At 50.9% G+C, this 12116-nt stretch overlaps 1 protein-coding gene across 1 annotated transcript in view; it reads left to right on the forward strand.

The window, feature by feature from the left end:
• The window catches only part of LOC132082560 (S-adenosyl-L-methionine-dependent tRNA 4-demethylwyosine synthase TYW1-like), a 102758-nt gene extending 101518 nt beyond the window's left edge, over nucleotides 1-1240 (forward strand). The window contains exon 17 of the mRNA XM_059486890.1: nucleotides 259-1240. Within this exon, the coding sequence (XP_059342873.1) occupies nucleotides 259-480 (222 nt within the window). The 3' untranslated portion in view covers nucleotides 481-1240. The remainder of the gene's footprint in view (nucleotides 1-258) is intronic.
• Nucleotides 1241-12116: the final 10876 nt, after the last annotated feature.

A 12116-nucleotide genomic window follows, 5' to 3' on the forward strand; every position in this document is an offset into this window, starting at 1 on the left:
CCCCAGGTGTTCTGGGCTGTGTGCCAGGGTCTCTGAGTCCCCAGGTGGGGTCCTCAGCAACTCTGGACACCTGGAGGGGTGCACTGAGTTCTGACATCCTACTCAAGCTGTATCCTGCAGGAGCCTCTGGGTGGCTTTGCTGCACCTCCCTGTGCTGCAGAATTAGAAAAACACCAGCTGGGGATCCCAGTTACCCCAGCACAGCCTGGGCTTGGTGCTCTGGCTCTCCTGGCCCCCTGTCACTGTGCTGTGCTGCAGTTCCAGGTGGATGGCGAGTGGAGGACCTGGATTGACTACGGCCGCTTCCAGGAGCTGGTGCGGGAGCGCGAGCGCAGCGGCGGCGCCAGGACCTTCACAGCAGCCGAGTACACGGCCAGGACTCCTCCCTGGGCCCTCTTTGGGGCCAAGGAGCGGGGATTCGACCCCCTGGATGTCAGATTCCAGAGGAAGAACAAGGCACGGGACACCTCGGGGTGCTGAGGCTGGGCTCCCTCACCCTGGCCTTCCCTGGACTCCATTTCGGGCTGACACCGTCTTGGATCCACCCACCTGGATTATCCTGGTGTTTGGGAAGGGTCCAGCCAGGATTTAACCCTTCCCTCCTGTTTTTAGGGCTTCCTGGATGAAATATTGATAATGTTCTTCTCTTGGGATCAATCAGAACTGGTTCAGCTGCAGTGGGGGGGCAGTGCTGGGATCTCCTCAGTGGGGAATGTTTGCAGTGGGATGTGGGGCCAGAGGGGTCCTTGGGCTCCTCTTCAAGGAGAGCCTGGCACCAAAACATTCCACATCCCCAAGGAAAAATGCCAGGGGATTTCAGCCCCACAGGGTTGGATCAGGGCCACAGCCAGACCTGGATGTAAAAGCTGATCCCTGCTGGGAGCATCATTTTAGGGATTTGTTCAGGTTCAGTGTGTTTCACACACTGGTGCCATTTCCTGTAAAAACCCCATTCCCAAGAAGCCAAACCTTGGGAATGGTGTACCAGCACCCCTATGGACACCACCTGCAGCTTCTGATACCTCTCCAAGTGTCTTTGAGCCTCAGGGCTTTGGGAAGGAGGTTTAGGAGCACTGTTATCCCACTCCCAGAGCCCTAAACACCAGCTCCAGTCCTCCAGAGCCCTGTGGGCTCCAGCTGGGTGTGCCCAGTGCTGCACATGGAGCATCCCTGACCTGGGGATTCCATTGCTTTTTAAAGGCAGCCTCTTTTCTTAAGCTGTACAAAGAGTTTCTAAAGCAGAAGCAAAATAAAGGAGTTTTTCCTAGAGTGCCTCTGGTGTGGCTGCTGAGCAGGGTCTGGCAGGGAGGGTGGGAGGTAGATTGGAAGGAGATGAGAAGCACAAATGTTGTGTAAGAGCTCTTTCCTAACACATGGGGGGTGGAAGGGGGAATATTGGGTGGGTCCATGGGTGATGGATGGTGGGTGCCTTTCCTGAGTGTGTTTAGAAAAAAAAATCACAGAATCCTGGGATGGTTTGGGTTACAAGGGACCTTCAAGCCCACCCAGTGCCACCCCTGCCATGGCAGGGACACCTCCCACTGTCCCAGGTGCTCCCAGCCCTGTCCAACCTGGCCTTGGGCACAGCCAGGGATCCAGGGGACCCCACCCCAGGGAGGGCCTTGGGCAGCCCCTGGCAGTGCTGAGCCCCCTTTCCATGGGGAAATTCCTGCTGCTGTCCCCCCTGAGCTGCCCTGGCCCAGCCTGAGGCCGTTCCCTCTGCTCCTGTCCCTGTTCCCTGGAGCACAGCCCGACCCCCCGGCTGTGCCCTCCTGTCAGGAGCTGTGCAGAGCCACAGGGGCCCCCTGAGCCTCCTTTGCTCCAGGCTGAGCCCCTGCCCAGCTCCCTCAGCTGCTCCTGGGGCTCCAGACCCTCCCCAGGACACAAACCTCCAGTTAACCCTGCACCATCAGCTGGAATTTTGGGGCTTGGTGTATTTGGTGTCCACCAGGACCCACCACGTTCCCCTTGATGGATCTTGGCCTTCAGCACCTCTTCCTCTTTCCTAAATTCCCTCCATCCCACTCCCTCCTCCCTGGCAGAACCCTCCCAGTCCATCCCAGTTCCCTGCTGGCCCTGGGAGCCCTGGCAGCTGCAGGAGCTGCTCTGGGAGAGAGAGGAGCCCCAGAGCTGGAGGATCCTGGGGCTGCCAGGGAACCAGCTCGTGCTGTGAGGTGCTCCAAAACTCCCTGGCAGTGCCTGCCTTGGGAATCCAGGGGCTCCAAAGAAAATGGTGTTTGCCCTGTGCTTGGCATTGGTGCCCCCCCGGACACCCTGTCCCTGCTGTCCCTGTCACAGGGTCCCACCCCCACGAGACTCAGCTGAGAGGCCTCTCCTGATTCTCCCTGTGCTCCCTCCATTCCTCTCCCTGGTGCTCCCCATGTTCCCTCCATCCTTGATCTCCCCTGTGCTCCCTCCATCCATCTGCTGATCTCCCCTGTGTCCTCACACTCCCTCCATCATCCTTATCCTCTGGGTGTGCCTGCATCCCCTCCATCCTCTCCATGTCCCCACATTCCCTCCATCCTCTCCCTGCTCTCCCCCCTGGCACTGGGCAGGGAGGGCACTGCCAGCGTGTGTGACACGAGGTCAGTGCCACACCGTTCCCAAGGCAATTGGCACCTGCCATGTCCTGAAATGGGGCTTTCCCCTGCCCTGTGGGACAGCACAGCTCTGTGGGATGGAACCAGGCATGGCTCCATGTCCAGGATGTGTAGTTGGTGCATCACAGGATTTCCTGGATGGGCATTCAGCATCACCTGACCACAGAGACTGGACCCATCACATCTTCCTTTTCAAGTAAAAAGCTGAGTCAATTCAGTTTTCTTACAAATATTCACAAGGACTGAAACGATTCAAAGGGAATGAAGAAGAAATAACATATCATTTAAAAAAAATACCTAAAGTTTGCCCTAAACTATGAATTTGTTGCATGAATGACTTTCAGGCCTTGGTATCAGGCATGTTCCAAATCCTGTGATCCACACCCACCTGGGCCACATCTGGAGCTGCTCCCAGAGCAGCAAGGGCAGGATTTGCTCCTGCAGTTCCCCTGGGGTTGCCTTGTGCTCAGGGTGGATCTCCCAGTGCCCAAACCCACCCAGGTGAGCTGGGTGCTGACACCCAGCACTTCCCGAGGCACAAGAGAACACAAGGCCCCAGGACAGACCCCTCTGGCTGTTTGGGGACACCCAGAACTGGGCACTGGCTGGCACAGCTGGAGCTCTGGGACCTGCTCTGGCTGTGCCAGGGAGGCTCTGCCCTGCTGGGAGCAGGGATCTGCTGCCCTCCCACAGCAGCACCTCCTGGAACTGCTCCTGGTGCAGCTGAAGGGGCTGCAGGGCTGGGATTGTCCAGGGAATGGATGCACCCTGGGAAAAGTGACCTGAGCTCAGGGAGGGTCCAGTTCTGCCAAGGGCAGTGAGAGATCCTGGCTGGGAGAACCTCTCTGGTGTCACAGGTCAGGACCAGCCCACACTCTCATGCTGCCCTAAGTGTATTTGACTCAATACCTGTAATTCCACCCCCTTTTCCATAGGCTTTGATCTGAATCACGGAGCTGCTGGGGTTCCCCATCCTCCCTCCTGCCCCCAGCACTGCCCAGGTGGCACAGACATCTTTTATGGAAAATCCTTTCCTTAGGATTTTTCCTCCTGAGAAGCTGGAAGGCCTCAGGAACAAAATTTAAACATTGATTATCTGCTGCTGTGGAATGCAACAGGTCATCTGGGATTAGTCTCATGTGGTTGTTTGTAATTAATGGCCAATCACAGTCAGCTGGCTTAGACTCTGTCCGAGCCACAAGCCTTTATTATCATTCCTTCTTTTTCTATTCTTAGCCAGCCTTCTGAGGAAACCTTTTGATCTATTATTTTAGTATATTTTTAATGTAATAGATATCATAAAATAATAAATCAAACCTTCTGAAACATGGAGTCAACATTCTCATCTCTTCCCTCATCCTCAGACCCCTGTGAACACTGTCACACTCAGGATCCCCAAATGGCTGCCCCCTGCCCAGGTCGGGGGGGTTTTCCCCAAAGCCAAGGCACAGAGCATGTCCTGGCTGCCCCTTCCTGCCAAGGGGCACCTGGTGCTTCCAAACCCAGCCTGGACACTCAGGAAGTTCCACCTGAGGGGCAAAATGGACAAAAATCATTTGAACCCCTTAAAGCCAGGGAGAATTGGAGGAGCCCTGAGGAGTCCTGCTCCAGTTCCCCCTTCCCTGGCACAGCCTGGAGCCTCCTGGCTGCTCCTGGGCTCTCCCAGCTGTGCTCCTGCAGGATCCTGACTCAGGGCTGACTCACCTGCCATTGGGCTGCACTTCAATTTTGCATGAGGATAAATATATTTGTTTCCAAAAAACCTCCAGCAGGAAAACATTCTCCCAAGCAGAGCATTGTCATCCATCAGCTCTGGCTTCATCTGGCTCCGCTCCTAAATCATTTATGATGTTGGAGCTGCTGTTGTGCCCTGAGGGGGAAGGAAGAAGAGATGGGAATTAATTGAAGGAAGGGCATCGTCCTCATTTTGTCACCTCCTCATTTTGTCACCTGCAAACTGAGCAGCTGCCAGAGGGAGGGACCCAACCCAGCCAGGACATTTCTGCTCCTTCACTGTGGGGAAGGGGAGGCAATAAATCCCAGGAAATCTTGCAAAGGAAGCCCTGGCCCTGCTGGAGCTGAGCTGTGTAGGGGGATACAGTATGAAGGTGGTGTAGAATGTAATCTTATCCCCCCAAAGAGTTGCAGCTGAACCAATTACCAAAGATTAGGAGCAGGCCTGATGTTAACAGGCCACAGCTGTAGCCAATAATAACAGTGGTGTAAAAGAGTGGATTGGTGGGCTCTGGAGTCAGATGGCTGCTGTAAGGATCAGGAACAGTCAGCACTTAGAGGAACTGCCTGTGAGAAACATTGAGGTGGTATGAAACTCTGCTGATGTGGAATCCTTACAGCATAATGATAATAGAACTCTTTATATATGAGACAACAGAGCTGTGCCAGGGTGGGGGCTCAGCAGTTCCCCTGTCCTGGGTCCCCTCCCTGGCCCAGCCCAGCAGTCGGAGCAGGGGCTGGAGGTGGCTGGAGCTGCTGGCCCCAGGTCCAGCAGGGACATTGGGCAGGAGGGGACCCAGCCAGGGACCAGCCCAGCTCCTGCCAGGCCAGAGCTGCCCCCCTGAGACCCAGGAGCAGCACAAGGGAGGCCAGGGAGGGTGGGGGTGATTCCAGTGGAGTGAAGGGGATTTATGGCTGTCACCACCCAGTGCCAAACTCCAGAGTGGGCCCTGGAGCTGCTCCCAGGGAGAGCTCAGAGCCCCTTGCAGGGCCTGAAGGGGCTCCAGGAGGGCTGGAGAGGGGCTGGGGACAAGGGATGGAGGGACAGGACACAGGGAATGGCTCCCAGTGCCAGAGGGCAGGGCTGGATGGGATATTGGGAATGAGGAATTGTTCCCTGTGAGGGTGGGCAGGCCCTGGCACAGGTGCCCAGAGCAGCTGTGGCTGCCCCTGGATCCCTGGCAGTGCCCAAGGCCAGGCTGGACAGGGCTGGGAGCAGCCTGGGACAGGGGAAGGTGTCCCTGCCATGGCAGGGGTGGCACTGGATGGGATTTAAGATCCCTTCCCACCCAAACCATTCTGGGATTCCTTGGAGCTCAGTTCTGCCTCAAGGATGCATTTCCACCTTCTCCCCATCCCAGTCCAGGACAGGCTCAAGGCCCTCTGGAGCTGCTGGGGAGGGGGGGATGCCTCCCTGGGCATGGGGACTCATACCCCCAGGAGCAGTGACTGGGGGCATCTTCTAATACAAATTTTTAAACCAAAAAAAAAAGTCCCCATCACTTCAAGACATGTTGAAGTCAATGAGAAGGCTTGCAAGGAATTACTCCAGGGGAAAAAACCAACAAAAGAACAAAGAAAAAACCCCAAACAAACAAAAAAATAAACCCACCGAAAAAACTCCAACTAACCAAACAGAAAAAAAAATCAAACCCAACCAAAAAAACAAACAAACAAATAAAACAACAAACCAAAGAAAATCTTGAAAAAATTCAGAAACCAGCAATTACTTATGAAAATGTGGTGAAATCCTGAACAGGAGAAATGCTCTATCCTCTCTGTGTCTCTGCTGTTCCCATCACCGGGGTTTTTAGGGATGCTGATAACAACATAATCCTCACCTCTGGGGCACCATCTGGGAGATCAAGCACTGCTAAACTCCCTCTCTGTGCCCGGGGCTGGGCTCCGCTCGGCTGTGAAATCATCTCAGTGCTGAGCCCGTGTTGGTTGGGAAGCAGGGAGAGCATCAAAGGCAGCAATAATCAGCTGCTAAACCCCGGAGCAGCCCGGGGTGTCTTTCTGGGAAAGCCGGAGCTCCTGTCACATCATCCTCATGGGCACCGGGCCATGCCCACCCGGGCTGGCACTGAGCCGTCTGGAAGGGCTGAGCTGTGGAAATGGGGCCTGGCTGGAGAGTTCTGCATTGCAATGGGTTTGGTGCAGCCCCTGCTGCATCCTGGCCATGGGGATCCTGAGCTCTGGAGTGTCCCTGAGGGGCTGGAGGAGTCCAGGGAAGGGCCTGGAGCCCCAGGAGCAGCTGAGGGAGCTGGGCAGGGGCTCAGCCTGGAGCAAAGGAGGCTCAGGGGGCCCTTGTGGCTCTGCACAGCTCCTGACAGGAGGGGACAGCCGGGGGGTCGGGCTGTGTTGAGAGTTTTTTGCAGATTGAGGAGTTCTTGCAGGACAATGGCCACATTCAGCTGATGCACAATCCAGCCTGCTGGCACTAATGGACAATGGACATGTGCACAAACAATGAATAATGAACATATTCAGAAATGGGGTTGGTATATCCCTGAAAGAGATACAAGAAGAGTCATCAGGACTCAGCAGGTTTGTCAGCAAGCTTGGGAAAGTAAGAAAAAAGTGAGCCAGGGGTGGGCTAGACGACCACAGCAACACACGTGAAAAATCAGGTGATCCAAACAGCATTCTAATTTAGACACGTGAGCAGCTGGGATTAATCAATCCTGTGTTAGCTAGAGACACACAGACAGTAGAGATTTATTTTAAATATAGTCTTTTTAGGGATAATAAATTTGGCTTCACTGGATCATGTAGGTCATGGTGTGATATCCCTGAACCTCTGCACCCCGCTGGGCTCCAACAGCTTCAGATCCTCCCTTCCCCTGCAGGGCACACCCAGGTGGGATTCAGGGGTTTGGGGCTCCCACCCCCCCCAGCCCCTCTGGACTGGGGCAGCTCCTCACACTCCTCTAGCCCAGCTCAACCATCCTGTGGCTGAGAACCAGAGCAGTGCAGATGGATTTGTTTGAGCCTGGAGGTTTCACTCGGACTTTTGTTTTATTTGCTTCTTTGCCAGGCTCAGGCTGGGCAGGTAAAACCCCAATTGCCCTTGTGTCTTTCTGACTGACCCCCACACCCTCCTGTGAGGCAGCAAGGGCTGCTCCTCCCCTGCTCAGCCTCAGCACTGATGGGTGATGGAACTGTCAGGAAAATAACCCACAAACACCAGATGTTTGTGTCCAAAGAGGAGACAGAGGAGTGCTTTTACTTTATTCCGATAAAGGGAGAGGCCATGGGGCATTCCCCTGGGATCTCTCAGATTTTTGGAGGATGCAGCCTCCTTGTTATCCCAATTTTCCAGCCACATTTCCCTTCTCTCTTTCCCCATTTCTGAAGTACTTGAGAGGTTCAGACTTCCCAGAACAGCTGATCCCAAAGATTTCCCTCTAATGTATAACCCTCCCTTTTAATTTTTAATTCTTACAGAATTTAGGGGTTTTTATTCCCCATTGTTTCTTTCATCTTCCAATGTCTAATTTCTTTTATCAGCAAACCTAAAGTTTATTTGTAAAAGCAAATATCTATTTCCATTCATCAATCAGTGGAATCCTTCCCATTGTTTCTTTCATCTCCCAGTGCTGGTTTTATCCACCAGCAGACCCACAGCTGATTTGGAAAGACAAATCTGCTGTTCCTCTCAGAACTTTGGACAGACTTGTCCTCCTCAGGGAAAGGTGTTGCAGTAAGGTAGAAAAATTGTAAAGAAAGGCCTCATAAAATCAGAGCTGCTCTCCTAAAATCAGTGGCTGGCCTTGTCAGGATAGCCCTTTGCAAGCTCCCATGTGAAAGCATGAAAATCCTGGTGTGAGCAGTTGGTTAACATAACATTCTGTTCCTGGGTAAAAAACAACCAACACCTGTATAAATTGTTTTTACACCTTTGATAGAAAAATGAAAACTCTCTCAAACAAACAACTTTCCCTGCATGTGCACCTTGGAGTTTGAGTGACCAATTAATACAGAATAACAACTTGTTAGTGACCAATGAAGTAATTGGCAAGAAAGCTCCTGACCAATTGGAGTTGCATATGGGGTCTGTACAAGTGTATAAAAATGAGTAAGGTGAATAAAGAAGGGGATTTTTCCACCATGAAGACAATGGAGTCTGTGTGATTGATTCCCACAGGAAGGTCCCAGCCCCGAGGCTGCCCCAGGAGCCCTTGGCCAGCACTGCCAGGGGTGCCAGGGTGGGCTCTGGGCAGGGCCAGGAGCTGCATCCCGCTGGTCCTTCCAGCCCCGGAGGTTCTGTGACTCTGACTCCTCCAAGGAAACACCTGCAGCTCCTTTCTCAGCTGTGGGATGGCCCAAGGTGCTCATTAAACACCCCAGAGCAGAGCTCCTGCAATTGGAGCTGTTTCCATCTCCACAAGCAGCTCCCAGCAGAGTTTTTCTCTCCTTTGCAGACTGAGACTCCAAACTTGAACCCAGGGAGGAGCAGTTCTGGAGGAATGTTGACAGGAGTCACCTGCTCCACATCTCTAACAGGTTTCCAGCTCACACTGGCTGTGAGCTTTGGGTATTAGTGCTGAAATCACTTGAACTATGAGTAGTGCTGAATAAACTCAGAAATACTCATAGCAGAATCAGTGTGAGACAGAAAATGAGTGCTCACATTGTTTAGAGATTCGATATTATCTTTTATCAATAGGATTCAGGATTTTCTAGGCTTTTTGCAGACTTCACTCCTCCTTTGATAGCACAATGTGAGGTTTTAATGTTTCTTATCTCCCATCTAAAGCCTTCAAAGCCAGGCAGTGAAGCTGGGCTGTGCTGGCTTTGTGCTCCTTGTGTTTTGTTTTCCCTGAGCCTGGAGATCCCAAAGCTCCTGCAGGGGCAGTGGCAGCTCCCCCCTCCCTGGGGAGGTGCAGGGGAAGGTCTGGCTCCAGGGATGCCTCAGTCCCTGCAGGGTTTTGTGACCTGGACCAGCCCCGGAGTGACCGCACTGAGTGAGGATTGGGCTGGAGGCCTCCAGAGCTGCCTGCCATCCCATAATAGCCAGGGTTTGTTCCATGTAAGAGCTGAGCTTTGTCCTGGCCACCCCAAATGGTTCCCAGCCAGGCACTGGGGGATTCTGCTCCCTGTCCCATAACAGAGTGCGCAGTCCCTGCTGCAGCCAAGGCAAACTCACTCTGCTCTCTGCCACCACAGCCTTGTCACAGACACGTTTATGGAAAATCCTTTCCTTAGGATTTCTATTCCTGAGAAGCTGGAAGGCCTCAGGAACAAAATGTAAACAATAATTATCTGCTGCTGTGGAATGCAACAGGTGCATCTGGGATTGGTCTCATGTGGTTGTTTCTAATTAATGGCCAATCACAGTCAGCTGGCTTGGATTCTGTCTAAGCCACAAGCCTTTGTTATCATTCTTTCTTTCTCTATCCTTAGCCAGCCTTCTGATGAAATCCTTTCTTTTATTCTTTTGGTATAGTTTTAATATAATACATATCATAAAATAATAAATCAATCCTTCTGAAACATGGAGTCAGATCCTCGTCTCTTCCCTCATCCTGGGACCCCTGGGAACACGGTCACGCAATGTTCACAGTGTTCACACCCTTTTCCCTCTCCCCATTGTCTCTTCCCGTGGTTTTAGGGTGGTTTTGGGGGTGTCTGGTTTTTCCTTCAAGATCTTTAAGCTGTTATCCCAAATCCAGCTTCCCCCAAGGCCCTCTGTGCCCAATCAGCAAATATCACCCCATTCTGTGGGGATGAAGTCATTATGTCTCCCTCAGCAAAAACTGCTTCTCCTTTTTCCCCAGGGGGAGGAGAGGCCTTCCCTCAGGATTATGGGATTAAGCAGAGCTTTAAAAGAGAGATCTTGCTTTGTTGCTTAAAGAGCTTAATCTGAAATCCCCTCCGCAGTGAGTGGGGCTCTGCAAACGCTGAGTAAGGGATTGGAGCTGATCCCTGCCCTCCAGGCCTGGAGCTCCAGGTGGGATCAGCCCACCCTGGAGCACTCCTGGTGTCCTGCTTTCCTCCTGGACGTGCTCTGGGCACAGCTGGATGGGCCCCTCCTCTGGATCCCAGCCTTGGGTGGGAGTCACAGCATCACCCTGGGATGAGCCCAAATGTCCCGTCCCTCGGCTGTTCCAATGGCCTGGAAAGGCTCGGGATGGCCTTGGGGCAGCCTGCGCTCCAAAGGACGAAAGGAGTCTTCAGGTTTTTCGGTCTTCAGTGTTGTTTATTAATTTTTATCTACAGTATTTTCCCTCGGCCCAACAGAGGTCCGCACAGCAAGCCAGCCATGAGCACACTGACTGTCCTCGGGGCGGTCACTTATCTTTATACCAAAAACTACGTATAAGATATTTACCTTTTCCCCCCAATACCTTTCACGCTTATTGACAAGTGCACATTCAGTAAGAACCAATCTCAAAGTGCCACCATCACCACTGAAGATGGATGAGAAGAAGAAGAAGAAGGACAGGACACGCCCTAATTCCTCCATCTTGTCCCTTAAAACCCCCCCTGTACCGAGATTCTAAAACCTGTGTTTTCACTCTATAATTAATCTATCCCTTCACCATTTATCCCCGTGTGAGCCTCCCATCCTCATACAGCTGTCACGTTCTGTGCAGGATCAAAGTCCAACCACCAAACACTTCTGGCAACGTTCCAGGACCTCCGAGCCCCCCAGGGGTTGTCTCGGTGACTCTGCACATCTGGACTGCTGTGCTGAGTTCCCACACCCAAACATCCCTGATCCCTGGGATTTGCCACTGGACGTGGCTGAGCTGCCTGGAGGGCGCCTCCCCTGGGCCTCACCCACCTGGAGAAGTTCCAGCACTCCCAGGAGCTCTCCAGGGATGCTTTGGATGGAGATGCCCATGGCCAGATCCCTCCCCACCGATGGCTTTCCCTGCTCCAGCCCTTCCACAGCCCCTGGGGCACAGCAGCCAAACATCCAACAACCCAAAAGGAAGGTGGAAAACCATGTGGCTGCTGTGTGTACCTGCTAGCTATATCTATATTTATACTTATATTTATACTTATATTTATACTTATATTTATATTTATATTTATATTTATATTTATATTTATATTTATATTTATATTTATATTTATTCTTTTATATGTATTAATATATATTAATAGTAATAAATATATATAATATATAGATACATTACATATAATACATTTATTAATATGTTACATGATATATAATTCATAATATCTATTAATATATTATATTTATTATATTATTATATTTTCTATTATATTATATATTATATATTATATATTATATATTATATATTATATATTATATATTATATATTATATATTATATATTATATATTATATATTATATATTGTATATTATATTATATGTAATATTAATATAAAAATATATAATAGTAATAAATATGTAAATATATTTGTATTTATATGTATAATTTATAGTTATAATTATAATTATCTTTTACATATTTATAGTTAATACATATTTATATCTATATTTCTATGTTTATATATAATCATATTTATATATTTAAGTTTATATTTATATATTTATAGTTATTTTTATTTATCCACCCTCCCAAGGCACGAGAGCTACAGAGGTGCTTGGAAAAGCTCTCTGAGTGCCCAGGCAGCAGAGGAGCTGCTGCTGGGATGAATCCACTCTGTCTCCTCAGCAGTAATTTGCCATGCTCTGCCTCTGAAATTTGTGTGCATTTCTGGCCCAGTGGAGAAGCTCTGGCCGTGTGCTCGTCCCACACTCCAGGGAATTACACCCAGAGCATCTCCTGATGGAAG

This window comes from Ammospiza nelsoni, chromosome 21 (genome assembly GCF_027579445.1).
Source record: "Ammospiza nelsoni isolate bAmmNel1 chromosome 21, bAmmNel1.pri, whole genome shotgun sequence".
Lineage (NCBI taxonomy): Eukaryota > Metazoa > Chordata > Aves > Passeriformes > Passerellidae > Ammospiza > Ammospiza nelsoni.